Genomic DNA, 18,650 nt, shown 5'->3' on the forward strand with positions numbered 1-18,650 from the left:
CCACATTGGGAAGACCTTTCAAAAAGGGTTCTAGGCTGGGTATTGGCTGGGTATTTCAAGTGAGGGTCCTGCGGTGTCTAGAGGGACACTGTTCTGGGTTTTACAGACAAGGATGACTAAAAATGGTATTGTGTAATATGGGTACTTAAACGCAGCTTGATTATCACAAAGCCCAGAGATTTATTTATTCCACCCATAATAGTTTATGCCGGTTAACACCCCTGCTCGCAGCTCACAGATGTAAATGTGTGTAACTGTATGAGAGGTGAAGAAGAGTAGTGGTGTCTGTGAAGGTTCTCAGTGATCCAGTTCATGTAGTCAAGGGAGGTTGATTCTCAGGCAAGTAGAGAGGTTGTGGAAACAAGAACACATATACTCTGAAATGTTTCTCTGGGCAGATTGAGGTTAAATAAAACTGGGTAAATGTTTATTGAAATACTGTAGCTTCTCTATACTGGATGGACTGGAGAATTCCAGTTCTAAACGTCCAGAGGCATTTAAGCATTCACAGAGAAGTAGTGCCCTCTGTTGCAATTTAGTAATACTGCAACTCATCATATAAAACCATAACATGCACCCTTTCTCCTTCTTTTGTGTGTGTACATGTGTGTGATACTACCAGGTGTGTGTGTGTGTGTGTGTGTGTGTGTGGGGGCCCCCCCCGCCCTTGGCTTTACTACTGATTAATAACATGGTTCCCACGCCGGGGGGACACTTTATGACCAGCGCACTTTAAATACTTCAGTCCACATCAATGGGATCCTCTTGATAACTGTCATTACCCGCCCGTCTTATCTGGTGTCGCCTTGACTCGGCTGGAATGTGGCTCAGCTGCCAACCACCATGATATCCATGGCGTGCCATCTGCAATGCAAACATATTTAAACCATAATTTACTTGATGTGGTCTCGCCTGTCATTTGTCTTTGGTGGTTGAAGTCCATTAAAACTCTGACGAGTTCTTAGGCATTCATATTGTCAAAGATACCAGCGTCCACCTGCTCAGACAGCCTGTCTGCTTCTGTTTCCCAGAGTGCTTTGCTCATCAGCTCCTGTACAGTAAACCATTAGACCAGGCCAGTTTGTGGATGGTTGTGATTACTTGGCTGTTAACATAAACCCTTCACCACATCCACTTTCCTGTGTTTCTACTTGTCTGACATGACAGTAAAATATTGTGAGTTACAATATCAATAAAAGAGCAATAACTGCTTTTCCTTCAGGCTAGAGTGAACATGTGCATTATTGTAATTGGATGCTCTTAGCAACTGTGCTATACAGTATCATTGTTGTCATATTTGACTAGATGTTGTCTGGGGTTTGACGTATTGTTATCGACTGTACAGTAAAAATCCATTTTTCTTCGTCTTCAAAACTGTTACTGCCACGTGTACAATTCCCTGAGCTGATTGTAATGATATGTAATTAAACAAGAAGTAATCATTATGTGAACTATACTTTTAGTCTGGGAGGCTGTTTTGCTGACTTATAATTCTATACTTGTATCAGGCTCCAGACATATCTCAGCAGGTCTGTAGAGTATTTATAGTATAAGCAACAAAATGCGACTAGACGACTAGACCTGTGGAGATTTCATTTTTCTCTTGGAGCAAAGTATCATTGTCACCCGAAGGTGACTTTCCTTGGAGTGTAGAAGTAAAATCTAACACTGACATCAAGTCTTAGAACAGACGTCGGCCATTATAATTATTAATCTTTTCTAATACTGCTCACTTTCTCTCATTCAGAGGATCTAACATCCTCCATAATGGCAGCGAGACCCTCCATGGCCTTGGCCCTGGGTCAGCAGCAGGTTGCCGGCTTGGCGCGAGCAGCCACTCTGGAGCAGCTGAGGGAAAAGCTGGAGACCAGCGGCGGACTGGAGGGACCGGAGAGGAAGATGGCACGTCTGGCAGAAGAGCAGCAGCGCCTGATGCAACAGGCTTTTCAACACAACCTGCTGGCCATGGCTTCCCAAATGCCCATGAACCTCCGCCTGGGAGCCCCCGCCATCACCACCAGAGGTCAGTAGTGGAAAGGTTATGTCCATATATCATGTTAATAACAACTGAACTTAATTGTCTTTATTTGTTTTAAACATGTAAGGGTCTGGTATATATTTTTATATATAGTTATGATTGGACTGATAAAGGACAATGATGTACTGTTAAAGTAGTAGATTTCTAACATGTTGTCCACTGCTCTCATGTCACAGCAGAGGAGAAGCAGCAGGACATGTCTCTGAGCATCTCAACCAATGGAAATGCCAGCATCACTGTCTCGGTGGAGGTCAATGGCACAATCTACTCAGGTGTGTGTGTGTGTGTGTGTGTGTGTGTGTATACTCGTCATGTTTTCTTACATTATCTTTATCTTGTTTGATTTATCTGCCTAGAGTCATGATGAATTAAAGGATATTGAATACAATCTTTTAAACCTCACAACATCATCATTGTGACAAACTGTGTAGCAATGTTTGTATTTGCTTTTATACCCAATGATGCATTGAACACCATTGTGACCCTTGATGCTAAAGTTGTGATGTCACCCACCTCCTACAGGAACCCTCTTTGCTCAGAAGTCTGGAGGGGTCCCTGGGTCTGCCATGTCGGCTGCTGCTACGGGGCCCCCTGCTGGAACCAGCACTAGCTTTGGTTTCTCTGCAGCTCCGCCGCAGACCCTCAGCCCCGCCTCCTCCTCCTCCTCCAAGGGGCCTGGCTCAGCTGAGCCGACCCCCAGTGGATCACCCTAACTCAGGCCGCCCTTTGTACCTTCTCCCCAGGCCTCCCGTCCACCCGGGGGCCCAGCATGAATATACAGTACATTGAGAAATGGATAAGAGTAACAAACTGTTGCACAACAAATACCTCATGGATCCTGTCAACCCCTTGGCTATCCGATCATGAACACAGAGCCTGAGAATATTATATGACATGTGCTCATACGCACACCTATGCATTTTATTCAACACACAAACACATTTACACACAGCACACTAAAAACACATGCACATATACAGATACACACGCACACACACACGCGCATACACACACAGCACACACACACACACAGACACACACACACCATTTGTTAATCCTAATGTACATGCTAAACACAATCAGCTCAGCCAAAACCCACTGACAGGTATAGTCACAACTGAACTTGAAAAGTTTTATCTTAGGACATTTTGTTTGTTTGTTGCCATTTTGTTGTCTTTTTGATTTTGTGTTTTAGAATGATTTTTTTTTTTTTTTTTTCTCTTTTTACATACCTCAAATCAAATAACCTGCAGTGGTGTCTTTACCTCAGGAGCTGTAGTATATTTAACCTGAATCAACTTTATTTTTGTATTCTTTTTGACCTAGTTGCAATCAGGGGAAGTCGGGTAATTCTCACCAGGGGAGCTTCATGTACAGTGCTTCCACCTCACAGCAACAAGCCTCCAACCTCCAACCCGGGCCGCTCAGGTTTCCCAAACAAAGCTGTAGCCTCGGACCGCAAACTGGTGATGCTGTAGATCAGCTCATCAAATACCTCATGTCATAACTTTGGTTCACGTCAGGTGCATTAGAACGGTGGGAAGTGTGCACCCAAGCTCCCCATTGTGATTCTGATCATTAAACCAAAATGTAATCTCCTGTCAACAGTGCGTGGACTCTTAGTGTCCACAGAAACACCTGACGTTAACTACCAACCAACGCCCTCTGCAGGTCTGCACAAGCTGTCTTTAAGCAAGCCGCTCTTGAATTCGGCGGATCAGCGAGTCTCTACTTCTGTTTTTAATCCCCTCTACAGAATCGAGTTTGATTGCGTGTCCCCCATTCGTTAGTGCACCCCTACCTCAGCTGTCAAGGAACAGAATGCTCACTGGACAGCTGTATCCTCCACCATGCGCACACAGCTACTCTCCACTTTCTCAGACCTCATGTCGTCCTCTCTCCTCTGGAGGGCGTCTCTCTCTCAGGAAGCCACGTGACAACTCCATGGGCTGCGTTGAAGAATGCATAAGTCATCGAGGCTGTTCCAGGAATACCTCATTGGACTCTCTCAAAAAGAGAGCTACACTATATACCTCATAATGCTGCAAAGCCAATACGACTTGGCCTGGTGGAAATCCCGAAAACTGAACTGACATGAACATAGCTACAGGCTGCTGGTGGTTTTGTGGACAACTACCATACTGAAGCGGGCTGGGCTTCTTATCTCTCTCCTGTATTGACCTATAGAACTTGTTTTATTATGCTTGCTTCTGTTTCTTCATTTTGTTCCTTTATTTTTTTCTTGGTTTTCTCAAGTTTTAGGTTGTTGTCGATATCTGTTTTCAAAGGAGAGTGTTATTTGCAAAATTAGCTTTTTTTCAGGGAAAAGAATGGTTATTTCCTCAATGCCTCGTGTAGTTTTGACATGTTGGACTTTAACAGATGTCATGGTCCTAAAGGGCCACTAAACAGACATAAATGACCATGTCAACATTAAAGGTCACTGCTTCGACAGTACCAATGTGACCTGCATGTGTACAATCATGTGGCCAGTGCTGTAACACCTCAATCTTCTGGTCCAAGTTGGCCTCTAGTTATTGCACAGCTAGATACCAAAGACTAGTCAAGTTGCTCCTCTAGACTGATCCTCAATCAATCCAGTCCTGACCTGCTGTGCAGCGCAGCAGGTGGCACAGTGGGTGGTTGTTGTACACAGCAAGGCTCCTTTTGACTGCCCAGAAAATGTAGTGTAGGGTTTTTTTCCCCCTTACAGCAAGTGAAAATATCTTATGGTCTGGTAAGGAAACATAATCGGTTCCTGTCAGGTTTTGATTAAAATAAAGTTAAGGCCTTAAAAACTAAATGGATTGAGACGTTCACAGGCCTGTGTTTAAGTATTTAAGTAGTGAGAGAGTCGTAGCCCAGGTGCCGTGGCTTTCCTGAGCACAGTGAAATCTTTTGGACTAATTATGGGACCTTAGTTTGGGCCGAGTCTGGTTTCGAACACAACAGCCATTCTAGACAAGAGACCTCCTCACCCAGTGAGGACACTGTCCCACATGTCTGTCCCCTTGACTTTAAGACAAACTTCTCAATGATCCAGAGATAGATGCCAGCTGTCTGGATTATTCCCCTCAAGCTGATAAGGTATCCCCCCCCCCTTAAAGATGATTTTCTCTAGCTTCATCTGTTGAATGTGAGGCATTTAGAAACCTCTTACGCCCCTTAAGTGTGATCTGAGGTGGGCAGCTTTGTTGTTTTTAGTTAGACTGTATGCTAGCCATTACGTGTCAGGTTTTGCAGACGTTCAAGCATTGCGGATCGCAGTTCAGGGCTTGAGGACTTAAAAAGACAGTGCTGTTTGTCTTTTGGCGTACCCTTCAGAACCCTGTTTGACACATAACTGTATCTTAGAAAGGTGAGTCGCTGCCTTAAAGTCGTAGTTGCTGGTGTGAGATCCGGCCAGTGCAGGTTTCAGTACTCAGCAGGCTGGGGGAGACGTCTCTCTCTTCAAGTTTAATCCTTAAGAGAGGAATCAATATCTTTTTGGTAACAATCCAGACATTAGACACAGACTGTCAATCATGCTGTTGGTAACAACCAGGTTTTGCTATTTATTTGTTGATTTTTTTTTTTCTTCTTCTGGTGGACCTTTTGTAGTAACAGGTTGCTCGATCACTCAGGCTGTGTTACTAAAAGATTTATTCAATCCTAATTTCCTGTTTCCTCTGCTTCAGCCTAAGCAACGACTGTTCGATAGTGTAGCCTCACTGCCTTTCTATGTGAGCGAGTGTGTGTGAGTGTGGCTGTGTGTGTGTGTGTCTGTGTGTGCGCGCGCAAATTGAGCGTACATGGTGTGTGATAATACCTTCAAGAATACTGCAGGTGGTACCATCATATCGTCTACTATACCACCCGGAGGTGCTGGTGTTGTACAGTTTACACCTGACACGTGTGACTTTACATTCATTCTTGCAGGTTTTATCGTCTTTCCCAGCATCTCACAGCTCCCAGCGTGGTTTACTGGTAGCCGCACAATCCCTCTCATGGTTTCCAGCAGGGAGCGCCACTCAATCAGTGGTTGTCAGGGAGGCGGCAAGTGCTGAGGGTTTGGTGAAACCCTGCCTCTCCCCTACTCATCCCATTCAGCCCAGGTTTCACATCAGCAACCCACTCCTCACCTCACTACGCTCAAAGCTCTTGTACCACCTTACTAGCAGAGTGGTTTTGAGTGTAATTGGGTTGTGCCTGTAAGCCTGCTATTGCGTGCGTGCGTTTGTGTGTGTGTGCGTGTGTGTTTGTCTTTTAGAGACCCCCCTACCTCGTCAGACCACAATACCTCAGGGCAGTGGGCTGCAGTCACTGTTGCATTATTTCGATGTTGAAGCTACATTGAGGGACGAGTACTGAAGAAGACTGTGGTGACTCGGCTGAATGCTACTTAAGACTCACTTTTGGTTTTTTTGTTTGCATTTTGGATTGTTTTTGTCTTCAGTAACTGCAGGCGAGGTCTCGTCACTCAGGAAGCTGTGAAGTCTGCAGAACCTTTGTCTCTCGAATGATTTTTGGAGTTAATTCTGTTTTAAGTTGTTTAAAAACTAACCTGATCTGTGTAAAAACAGGCGCATATGCAAGTGGTTATCGAATACCTCATTTATCAATTTTATGTTGTTTTTGGCTTGTACAATGCTCCGTATATTAATTCATCTGTGGGGTTTGTGCATATTTTTGTACTGTTATTATTATTGACATGATATTACTGATATTATAGTTTTCTCTTTGATTAAAACAAACAAATAGGACAAAACACATGAATGCTGGTAAAAACTGGTTTGTGCTGATTGTATTTAAGAGGAGCACTTTTCCAAAGTGGTTTTCACACATTCAGTTTTGTTCATATTAGTAATATAAAGATATGGTTCTCAGGGCTTTAAACTTGTATGTCATGATAAAGTTTTACTTTATATCTTACTTCTGTGTGTCATTTTGTTTCTCCTTCCTATTTCAGACACCGCAGTCATACAGAATGTGGTATCACAAATATCAGCTGTTATCATGTGCCTGCTGGCAGAGGAAGATATATTTCCACAGGTCATATTTCTCGGTACAGGATCCTGTTTACGATAAACAGGTTTCTGTCACAACCCATACACACCAAGGGGCCAGAGGAAGTGTCTGAATGTCAAAATATGTAGCTCATGTGTCATTGTGGTTGAGAAACTACAGCATCTAAAACTTGTTAAAAAAATATCACGTGTGTCATGTGTACATTTGTGTTAACGTGATACGGAAGTTTCTTGAAATGTCCTGTCTGAAATGTGACAGTTTCTTGTAAAATGGAGCTTTCACTTCACAGGTCCACAGGCTTTGAACAGATCGCTGTGCGAAACACATTGAAAAGCCTCCAAAAGCAACTCGACATGAAGTTTAGTTGGATACAGATATGTGGTTTACAATGCAAATTTACCCTCACACATCTGGATTTCTAACATGAAGTGGCTGAGAGAATGTAGACATACGTGCAGGGTGTTCTCTTAACTCCTATTTGAATCCACACAATATATGTGTTGTGATCCTAACGTTGATCTATGCATTGTTGAGGTAATGGCACAGGGTTTCATGGGGATCCATCTTGGTAAGTGACTGAACAAGGTTAACAACATTGTTTTTTTTGTAAGTTGCAACAATATGGAGAAATTACCTGGAAATTCTGTAGCTGGAGTATCACTTTAAAGCAGAGGAATATTGCTTCGGTGTTTCGATTACGACAGTGACGTTTGCTCAAAGGAGCTCAGCGAAGGCTAAGCCAGCTTAAAAGTGCTCAACACTCATGGACACTTTTGAATTAAGATACAATATGTATTTAATGAATAGAAAGATATGAAATGGTTAGACATTCATAAATATAATTTATAATTTAGCTCACATTCTACAGGGAAATTCAGACCCATGACACAGATCCCCATGTTCTCATTTTCATTTCATCAAGAGATCAGCAGTGCAACCTTGCATGCATGCACATCACACATCTTAACATCTTGTTATTTTTACATTTAAAGCGGTTAAGAGCTAGGACATCATCATCATCATCTTACGATTTCTTGTGACCTGAAGTTCTTTTATCTACCTTTGTTGAACGCACTTATTGTAAGTCGCTTTGGATAAAAGCGTCTGCTAAATGACCGTAATGTAATGTAATGTAATGTAAGTCTATCTTGAAGCTGAATTGGTAGATTAATTACTCTTTAATTACTTAGGACTGACGCTCTTGATCGCCAAAGCCAAGAGACAAACCCAGAGCAGTGTGTGTGACGGTCGGCCCTGTGCCCCGTTTTGCAGCCGCAGTTTGTACTTGGCCAGAGTTTTACTGTAACCCAGCTCCTCCCTCACACACCTGTAGGTTCCCGCGTCCTGAAGTCCAAAGTTGTCTATCAGAAGGACGCACTGATCGTTCTCCGGAATGCAAGCTGATGAGCCTTTGGGATGATGCCAAGTATAGTTGGCGTGATGGGATGATACTGGACACTTCAGGAAGTAATTGAACTGCGAAGGAATTGGGATGCCGTCCACAAACTCATCTTGTACCACTGCAAATAACTGTGAAACTGTGAAAACAACACAAGATGGTGCGTGTGTGTTTGTGTTTAAACACTTAGCCAAACAGCTACAAGCAAAACCATGACAGCCAACACAGTTAAGCTACCCGAGGCATGTGATGTTAATTTATTTATTTAATCTTATTTATCCAGGGAGGATGCTTGACGAACTAAAAAATATTCGCCTGGAGAGCAGACAAGCCTCTTGGTAAAGACACACACTTCATTTGAATCGCTTCAGCATAATGTTAATTGTCAAATACACCTCAGGACTGAGAAGGAGCCAAAACAGCAGCAGCAGGGAAGTGGACTTCCCACAACTTTTAACTACTTTTCACTCAAAAGCTTGCTACAGCTGTACTTCTACTTAACTCCTTAACTTGTGGCTTGAAAAAGTACCGTTCCAAAGTAGTTCCCCCAGCACTGTGCTTATTAAAGAGCTCAGTCATCTACATGTCCCATCAAACTCCACCAACACTCACGAGTCATCACGTGACCCACTAGTCACAAGTGAGCCACATGCTCTGCAAAACAAATGACTACCACTATTTCAACATCCCCAATTCAATTATGTAGGCAGCCGTATGAAAAGCATCTATGATATCAGGGGAGCACATAAGCAAAACGACTAAACTGAATTTGAATAAACATGCTGCATACCAGTGCGGGGGTGGATGTTACTAGGAAAGGAGAAGTATTTGATAAGGCGATAGAGGCAGAAGCTATACCGTAAAAGGCCTTTAATGATTCAACCATTACCATGATGTTGTTCAGAAATAGCATTTTTAGGGGGTAGATACAAATAAAATGGCAGAGGTCACGACAGATTTAATCTCAGCCGGTCACTACCTCAAGTTTAGAACACAACCTCTGGTCTATGCTATGATTTGATCCATCAACCTCTCAGTTAATGTTTGGGTCCATAGATGTAAGCGGTCTAAGCAGCAGTTGTGGGCTTTGTCATTGTGAAATGGAAGGTTTGGTTTAGGTGTAGGATACTTATTATGTTAAGGAAGAAGGCGGAGGCGGTTAGGTTTAGGGTTAGAGTAAAGAAATGTGGTAAATGTATTCTTCTACCTTTTTCAGAGACCCCTGACTTGCAGAATCTGGAATAGTCCCCTTTCTCCACATCCTGATGGGTTTTACTGCAAAACAGGAGGAGTGAAGATGAAAACATAAATGCAGGACATGAGTTCAGTCCATACAAGCACAAGCACATCAAAGTAACACAACTGTACGAACGCATTGGGATCTGTTTGAAATTTCTTCAGCCTTTAAACACATTGCTCCACAGAAATGTTTCACCATAAAATCGTGACGGCAAACTAAACCCCACATAGGCCTGTGTGAGTGTGCAGACAGCTAAATGACTAATGCTCTGGTTGCACACACACACACACACCCCGGACATTTCTTTCCAAAACTCCCAAAAATGTATTTGTCAACCTTTGACTCACACACGTAAAATGGAAACCGGAACATTTAGATATCCTAGTCTGAAGCCACAGTGGTGAGAGATCAAGCTACAAAAACCCACCACAAACGGTACAAAAACAGTTCTCATGGGGTTATCTAAATGAAGAGTTTCACAACCACCCCCACAGACACACACACACCTTCCACATAATCGTACAGCATTACTCATAGTATGTCTCATTGTAACATGCTAAAACTATGAGAGAAGCTGAGGGTGAAGCTGAGGCTGAGGCTGAAGCTGAGGCTGAGGCTTCCCCGGCGAATAGGTGGACTTGTAGAATATGGGATTTAATTCTAAAAAATACGATGTTGAAACGAAGATTCAACACACAGTATTACATTGCTGAAAGCATGCAGACAGACTCGTTTGGCAGGGAGGCATTGGCAGTCACGAGCTTTAGCAGCTATTTATACACTCTAAAGCCAAGTCAAGTCAATCATGACTTCATACATACAGTCAGCGTTTCCATACAGGTAGATGAACAAAAGTAGTGAAGAACAAAACATCAGTCATCAGCAAAGTCCAGACAAGTAATGATGTCTGTCAGTGTGTACTGTGATTCTAAATGGATTTAAACTAAAGTATAAAGCAGAAGTCTTACTTTGTGTGAGGTGAGCATTTGCTGCCATCCCAACCGCAGTATGGATCTCTGGCTATGATGCAATCCTCACAGCTGTCTCCATACTGGGCACAGTTCACCATATCCAGCTGGACCACTGCACTGCTGGAGCCCACATACAGTTTCCTCTGCATTGGGAGAGAGAGATTGCTGATGAGCTTAAATTCATTCAAAGATCCATTTTTCACACCTTACATTCATTTCTAAAACACTTTATTCATTTACGCTTCTTTGCATCTTATATACGAGCAAGTTCTACATGAGGAATGAGAAATGTTGTGTAGGCAGTGCGGTGCGACTCACAGTGGAGGGGTTAAAGGCCATGGTGAGGATGTGAGCTCTGTGACTGAAGGGCTCGTACTCAGCCATGAGGAATGTCTCTTTCCTCTTTTCCAGCAGTTTGTGGACTGTTCCTTTTTCTGTTTCAGACAAAGAGGAGGATGATGATGATACTGATGTGTCAACATGAAGTCATCGCCCGAACACACACATACCTACACACACCCTGAGTTCTATGAGTTCTTTATTCTGTTATTCGTGACAAAACCCTTTCATGTTAACCTTCCTGCCAGTAACAATGTGAGAGTATTTCCCTCATCAGCAAGTGTCTCAGTCCAACCCCGCAACCTGCTGTTCAGGCTTTCATGCCTTAAGTCTTGGGCACTTTTTATAACTTGTCATCTAGTCCAAAATACAATGCACAAAAAAGTTCCAAGTCATATGAGCTGAAACTTCCTTCAAACTAAACTTTCATGTGATGAGGTTCTGTTTCTTGGCTCAACAAATGAGACCAAACACACAAGCTGTAACTGAAGGCCTGATATGATAACAGGACATCACTATCAAGTCACTATTCAAGACGGTTGAAGACAAAACATGAGAATCCATCCCTACCTCCCACACTGTCTTTTAAGAGGTCAACCAAGGCTGGTCTGGCATCTGATCTATGTAAGGTTTTAGATGTAAAGTTTAGTGTGAGAGGTTTGGCCTCGCTATTAGGAAGTTATTCCTTCGCACTAGACCACTAGACCCCACCCTCTTTTTTGATATAATAGAGGCGTGGATTGTTTTATCAGGTGTGAATCATAAACTTTATTACATTACTTTATTAGTTCATCGCAGGTCTGCTGTATTGGATGATATACTGTATGACTGCACACATGATGACAACGGAGTAGCTGAATTATTACTTATCGTCTAACTACATTACTCACGCAGAGACAGGAAGAGGACAGTGTGCTGATTGTTCTTGTCCTGGAAGCTGTCCACACACAGGTGAGTGTAGTGGTGGTGACTCACAAGAAGTGGAGCAGAGTTGTCGTAGGGTGGGATCCTTTGCTTCATCTCTGCAGAGTTGTCTGCAATTGCTTTCAGAGTTACAGAAGGAATCTCTGTGCTGTGCTCAACACACTACAGAAAGAAGGCAGCTGGTTACAAACAAAGTTGTCGACATGATTCAACCTCAAAATAATCGTCAAGTTCTGTTCTATTTTCATGACAGCAGAGACATAAAAATGGCTGCAGCCGAGCGCCTCATTTGAAAGTTAAATTAGGGACAAGGATGTCTTTTTCTATATTTAAACCATCCTGTAAACATCCAGTAAACTAGTAGCCATGACAACATCCAGTGAGTTAAATTTCCATTTTGAGTAATTGTTGTCACATACCGCCCGACTTCTTGCATTTTGGTCGCCTACGCTTTTCCCTTTAAATGGAGAGGTTTTGAAGATGTCCTCAATATCTGCTATTGTATACACACATACAGCACTCATGTTCCTGCCGAGAGAAGACAGAGGGTCAGAAGTTCTACAGAGGGTCAACTGCAGCAGAAACGTCAGCCAACATTGCAGTCTTACTGTCAGGAAAACAGACAGAGGGGACAGAGCTGCATTTAGAAAGAGGAATCAGTGGTGGCGGCCAGAGCTAAAGAGGAAGCAGAAACATCTGGCAGTTAAGAAGTCTTGGATGATTGACTATTTGTCAGCAACCAGTACAAAGCAGTGTTGCAGTGGTGAAACTAATCAGCCATTAAGTGAAATTAGCAGGATTTGTATTTCCGTCAGCCTTTACTTTATATTCTATTCAAACGTGCGTGATTGATAACAGAGTCCTACCATTCGTTTCTGAAGAGAGCATAAACCTTGGTCTGGGGCCGCGGCTTTGCGTGTTCAGTAGCCACATCGACCAGTTCAGAGAAGTGCTGTCCGCTCGCCTGGTCTCCACAGAAGAGCCTGGCATTCATCTGAGACGTCCAAATATACTGCATGAACTTCCTGGGTCCACCATTGTCTGCCTGGAAGAGACACACAGCTCAGTGTTGTCAATGGCAACGTTAACTCACTCGTGCATGCTTTTACATCCATGTGCAGCCAGGCCAGTGTATTGTAAGCACTAGTTTCTTTCTAGCTGCCTTTCACATCAATGAGGAACCAAAATTAGTCCAAAAACAACAGACAAAGTGAGACAAGGACATGACTCATGTCAGTCTTACCATGCAAACTTGTGAAACAAAAGGCAGCCACACATCTCTGCCCAGTTCTGTGTTTGAGTTTCTCTCATTGTAGAAGGCGTAAATTCTGTCCTGAAGGGGATCCTTACTCCGTTTGCTCACCACCAAACTCACATAGTGCTGCTCTACAGACAGACAAACAGACAGACAACCAGACAGACAGACAGACAGACAGACAGACAGACAGACAGACAGACAGACAGACAGACAGACAGTATTGAAGTTTCCAATGATCCATTAACTGAGACAGAGTAGAGAGGCTTCTTCTTTTACTCAATCATACAGGAGTGTTGCATCAACTGTGATTGCTGAGTAAATGAAAACACTATAATTGCTGTCCATTATATGCAGAGGGGTATCAAGGGGTCATATCATTTGGCAAAACCACTTTGAATATGTGAGTGAACATAGAGAACCAAATGAGCGGTCAAACATAAAAGACAATAACAATGACGATCGGAAATAAGATAAATCATTTTAAAAGCACATCAAGGAAAAAGAATGTTTGAAATATTTCCCCTAATACCAGAACCACACAAGCCCACAAATCACAATCATAGTAATAATACCGTTTCCATGCAATGGTGGTGTAACTCGGTCGCTTCCATACTTGTAGATCCCAGGGTTGTCTTTACTCCCAGAACGTGTAAAGTAAAGATGATCTCCTTTACATTTATATAAACACAGAACACATAATGGAGTTTGTATCAAAAACAAGATAATATGAGGGCATTGCAAAGCGCTGTATGACTTCAGTCCATATAGAAAAAAAACAATAACCAAACCTGTCCCAGAGTAAACAAGATAAGACAAATGAACCACAGCGTATTAGAACAAACATATTGAGAGACTCACCAAAACGGGCAGATGCATCTCCTTCCTTTAAGAGGAATTGTTTTGCGTCAGGGTTGGTGCAGTTAGATAAATGATCTGATATGTTCTAAAAGAAAAACATGTCTGTCAGTTCCAGTTGTTATTAACACACATTATGTAGAATTGGCAACACTTGTGCCTACAGATTATGATGGTATTCACAGGATTCAATGTTCAATTGTTTAGATTTAACTCAAGTTCTTTCATTATTCAAAAAGTGCATTCTGATATATCTTTACTTGAATAGCTGGCTCAGAGAAAGTAAGCAGGTCTCAACATTCATCTGAGTAACTGTGCTGAGTAAAACCCAGAAGACTCAAATCTGGAATTATGGCTGATGAATGTATGAAGATCCCCTCAGGTTTCAGTGTGAAGTATCCAGATAACTTATTTACAGCGAAACAGACATTCTGGCTCTGCAGTCGCCTACCATCAAACAGCAAACTGTGTGTCTGTGTTTGGTCCCACACAGATACAGCACGTTGGCCTCTTCTGTCTTGTAAAGCCCAACGATGCCATAGTCACAATCCTAAATGACAAGAATGAGAATTTAGCTCAAAGGTTAAGCACGCTGAGCTATTACTTGTGTTAAGGCCGGGTTCTCACTTTTGATTGGTGTTGACTGTCACACTTCTCCCCAAACACTCTTCTTTCCACAAGAGGCTGTTGGGAAACATAACAGAGGTATATGATTCCTGCTGCCGTATCTGTAGTCCTAATGCAGAATCCCATCATAAACGGCTTCATGTCCTCCTCCTAGTAGGGTCAGTGTACATTTGATATCTCCATCCATCTATGTAACGCAGCCCAACACTACCTTGTCAAAGTTTTGAGAGTTGAAGACAAGCAGTGTCTGTCCAACTGCTATGATCACATCCTGCTGTCCTTCTGGGAGAATCTTTATCGAGGTTTCGGTTCCATGTACATGTGCCACCTCTACAAGCCAGCACACATGTGAGACAGAGAATCACAATCAGAATCGCAATCAACCAAGTAGGTAATCAGATTGGAAAGCAGTAGCTCAGTGGGTAGAGCTGGGAACCGGAGGGTCGCCGGTTCGAGGTGCCCCTGAGCAAGGCACCGAACCCTCTGCGAAGGGTGGTGATATAATGTAAGTCGCTTTGGGTAAAAGCGTCTGCCAAATGATCGTAATGTAATGTAATAACATCAACACAATGAGATTACACCAACACCAGGAATTTGACCTGGCGTTGTGGTGTGTGTACAATCAAAACATATATAAAGTATACACAATTGTAGAATATAAAATGTTAACTACAACAAAATAAGTATAAAATATGAGATTTGATGTGAAAGATCACAGATATGAGGCAGGTAGATCAATTAGATGAATGTAGATTCAGAAAAATATTATAATAAGAATATAATATTATATATATTGTTGTCTACAGAAGGTTGCTTTGTCCCTGCATCATTCATAGTAAACAATACATTCTTAACAACATACATGAGAAATAACACCCTGTCTGTAATTTAACATTTATAATAACAATAACATAACAATATTTTGATTGTACTGTACTGTTAATTATGGTCTGTGTTCGACATTGTTACATAGCAACTGGTTTAATATCCTGGTTCAAGTCTTGTTCTAGCAGCTGTACATGAGCATTTATATTTATCATAACATAATCATATTTTTAGAGGAAATCTAACAGTTCAAACCTGCCAAAAACTAAAAATAGAAGCAAGAGAATCAGCCGCGTTATACTTCCTCAAAACATTCTACAAATGTTTATGATTTGACACAATGTCTCCGGGTTAAACGAAGGTTTCCTACCTCTGATGGTGAACCTCATCCTCGCCAAATGCGTTGAGTTCACCGATATCAGAACGGCGGCATAAAAACAATAGAATTCCAATAATCGATCAATCATTGCTCTGTCAGGGAGCTCAGTCGAGGTGCCGCACGAACAGAATCTCTGGGGAGTGTTCGTTGTCCAAAAGCGCTACACTTGTGTGGCGTAAACTACGCCACACAAGTGTAGCGCGTAAACTACGCCACACACTACTACACCACAACGCCCTCAGTACTTTTGACTATTTTATTGATCAGCAAAAAATACTAAGAATTCAAATAAGAGTAAAAACAATCACCACACCTAACAAATGAAATCAAGAATACTGTCATAATAAAAATATAACAATTCTATAATACTATACAATAATACTTGGTCAAATAAAAACACATCAGACTCACGTTTAGATGACGTAAGACAGCTAAAGCAAAGAGATGAGGAAGAACTATTAAGTGTTTCAAACACTCACTCCTTTTTTAATTTCCGTCGCAAATCTATATATATGAGATGGATTATTATTATTTCCCCTCTCCCCGTTCTCTCTTTTTAGCAGCAGGTGGCAGTGTAGCATTCATTTTAAATAGTTTTTGAAGCAACAGCTCCAACTGGAAAATTATCTCTGTAGCAGATTTCATGGCGTTGAATATGTCACTTAGTTCAGGAAAGCTCGGTAATGAGTATCATTATTTGTTTGAATGTAGTTATTCTCAGTTGCAAAGACAGAAATGAGGGCAAATGTATGTAAGATAAGTATATAAGAAGTTATATAATTCTACAGACACAACAATTGTTGATGCTTGCAGAATTGTATTTGCATTTGGATGGGGGTAATATGTTGATATTTATTTTATTTTATTTTCTGAGTGTGTGAATGTGATGATCTGTTTCCTGTTCTTTTGCCTTGTTTGTGTATGTTCTCTTATATGTTCACCGTTCTAAAGTAAACTAAACTAACTCGGCCAAAATGCTGTATTTTGTTTTTTCATCCACCAGAAACAACTTAGTTTGTCCTCTGATGGATAACAACCAAATACAACATCACTTAATCAGTCAATCAGATATAATGTCAAATACTCTTAAATGGGTCATGTGGTCTGTCAATTATAATTACTGTCTTGAAACCTTAAAGGTTAAAGGTTTGATCAATTTAAGCCCCAAATGTAAAAAATGCTTGTAGAAGGCTGCCAGTTCTACTTGTCAAAGCTAATACATTTAACATGAAGAGTCTTAAGAGAATTGTTTGATGCGCGGAAAATGCAAAGCAGCTGGTTTACCGCGAGTGGTGGTGGGGGGGGGGGGGGGGGGGGGGGTAGAGGGGGTCACATTATGTGTACCTGCAGTCTGCAAACTGGGAAGCTGTTAATGAAAGTGACAGCTTGAATGTCCCACAGAGAAGCGGATTGTGCTGATCCAGGTCAAGAGGTAGTGTGTGTTTTCGTGTGTGTGTGGGTGCGTGCATAAATATAAAACAGCATGTGTGTCTGTGGCCTACAGCTGGAACCAGACTGCGGTTCTGAACGGACGTCGGCCAGCTTCAGAGGAAACGCTGCAGTGATCCTCTGCAGTTAACAATCAGAGGAGCACAGGTGGCTGCACTAACTCAACTGCTGCGAACAATCTCACAACACATAAGGAAGGACGAGACTGTGGAGAACAAAAAGTGTGTTGTGATTAACCAGTGTTACTCATGCTCCTGTAATGATCTGAAGCTTGAGCCAACAGCCTACCTATGAATGAAGAGGCTCAACACATGGGAGCCATCTTCGTAAAGTCAACAACATGATTTTTTTCCCTCTTTACTTACGTGTGACCTGACTACATTCCTGCAAATCTACATGTGCTCGTGAGGGATGATGCCTTTTCATCTTCACTCCACTCCTCGTTTCTTGAGACCATATGAGCAGCACTCGGGATTTGTGTACAATTTACAGAAACACACTTAAATGCAAGAAGTGAAACATCCTGCAGGAGGTACCAGTCACAAACCTTCTTCTTTGGGCCCATCAGGAGGTACCACAGCTCTTTGAGAGGGATACTATCACTGTTTTTTATCATGTTTAACCACTTCCACATATACTGTATACACTTCTTGTAAGTATGTGCGTTTTGATGAATAACATGCTTCCAGTGAGAGGAAGTAAGATGATCCTAAAGTCTCCATATGGTGTTTAGTCTTGTAAGGTCACTTATGCTAACAAGCTCTTAGTTGTTGCTCTTACCCAGAATCCATTAAAGGGATCTATCTTACAATTTTAATTTTCAATTGTTATTTTGCGTTCATTTACCAGATCCATTTAAATAGACTCATATGGAACCCTGTTTCTCTGTAAGACATCAGAGAGAATGAGAAAAGGATTTTACCAGGCGTTATGTTTCAAGGCATAGTAGTTCCTTTTGGGAATCCACAAGATATGTTTTACGTTTATTGTGGAGTTAATAACCTCTATTTTCCCCGTTGAAGTGCAAACACAGGGATCCATGAGGACTCTATCCAGCCTGTATCTGTTGGGATGATGGAAGGTGATCACTTGCTGCTTGTGTGTGTTAATGGCAGGGGTGGGAGTGGTGTTCATATCCAAATACATTTCATAACCTTAACACACATTCATCATTTTGAATGCATGTTCAATTTGTCTTCTCTAATTCCCGGAGAATGTCTGTGTTCATTAGAGGTGCAATAACACTCCAATGTTTGTTGATTGAAAAGGTGAGAAGCTGTTTGGTCAGATTGCAGAAATGTTGGCTTTTGGTAAGAACATTACCTCATTTCATTAGAAG

The 18,650-nt window shown here is 41.9% G+C and overlaps 2 protein-coding genes across 5 annotated transcripts in view; one reads left to right on the plus strand and one right to left on the minus strand.

The window, feature by feature from the left end:
* Window positions 1-6,949, plus strand: part of LOC143004893 (AT-rich interactive domain-containing protein 3B) — a 48,540-nt gene extending 41,591 nt beyond the window's left edge. The window contains exons 7-9 of one of the 2 annotated variants that reach the window (XM_076156067.1): window positions 1,748-2,023; window positions 2,218-2,310; window positions 2,561-6,949. In XM_076156067.1, the coding sequence (XP_076012182.1) occupies window positions 1,748-2,023; window positions 2,218-2,310; window positions 2,561-2,751 (560 nt within the window). In that variant the 3' untranslated portion in view covers window positions 2,752-6,949. Of the gene's footprint in view, window positions 1-1,747; window positions 2,024-2,214; window positions 2,311-2,560 lie in introns of both variants that reach the window. The other variant, XM_076156066.1, reaches the window with a different exon arrangement.
* Window positions 6,943-16,018, minus strand: LOC143004892 (semaphorin-7A). Of its 3 annotated transcripts, none has more exons than XR_012963992.1 (15): window positions 15,854-15,988; window positions 14,870-14,988; window positions 14,659-14,715; window positions 14,483-14,581; window positions 14,035-14,119; window positions 13,749-13,844; window positions 13,162-13,304; window positions 12,785-12,963; window positions 12,338-12,446; window positions 11,885-12,080; window positions 10,974-11,089; window positions 10,653-10,798; window positions 9,652-9,719; window positions 7,267-8,583; window positions 6,943-7,213 (listed from the first exon to the last, which is right to left on the minus strand). XR_012963992.1 is itself a non-coding variant. In XM_076156064.1 (15 exons), the coding sequence occupies exons 2-15, from the start codon at window positions 15,948-15,950 to the stop codon at window positions 8,228-8,230; spliced, it is 1,866 nt and encodes a 621-aa protein (XP_076012179.1). In that variant the 5' UTR covers window positions 15,951-15,952; window positions 15,994-16,018; the 3' UTR covers window positions 7,005-8,227. The 3 variants fall into 3 exon arrangements, 2 of the variants coding, with proteins under 2 accessions (XP_076012179.1, XP_076012180.1); XM_076156064.1 differs by adding an exon at window positions 15,994-16,018 and having other exon boundaries at window positions 7,005-8,583; window positions 15,854-15,952; XM_076156065.1 differs by lacking the exon at window positions 12,338-12,446 and having other exon boundaries at window positions 7,005-8,583; window positions 12,883-12,963.
* Window positions 16,019-18,650: the final 2,632 nt, after the last annotated feature.

Source organism: Genypterus blacodes, unplaced genomic scaffold (assembly GCF_046128005.1).
Source record: "Genypterus blacodes isolate CSIRO-AG114 ecotype Tasmania unplaced genomic scaffold, CSIRO-AGI_Gbla_v1 ptg000067l_1, whole genome shotgun sequence".
In the NCBI taxonomy this organism is placed as follows: Eukaryota; Metazoa; Chordata; class Actinopteri; order Ophidiiformes; family Ophidiidae; genus Genypterus; species Genypterus blacodes.

Coding starts and splice junctions, on each gene's coding strand:
- LOC143004892 (XM_076156064.1), bottom strand. CDS start 15,950: ATGATTGATCGATTATTGGAATTCTATTGTTTTTATGCCGCCGTTCTG. Junction 14,120..14,482: donor ACACAGTTTGCTGTTTGATG/GTAGGCGACTGC, acceptor TTTTTCTTTTAG/AACATATCAGATCATTTATC. Junction 12,964..13,161: donor TTGTTTCACAAGTTTGCATG/GTAAGACTGACA, acceptor TGTCTCTTCCAG/GCAGACAATGGTGGACCCAG.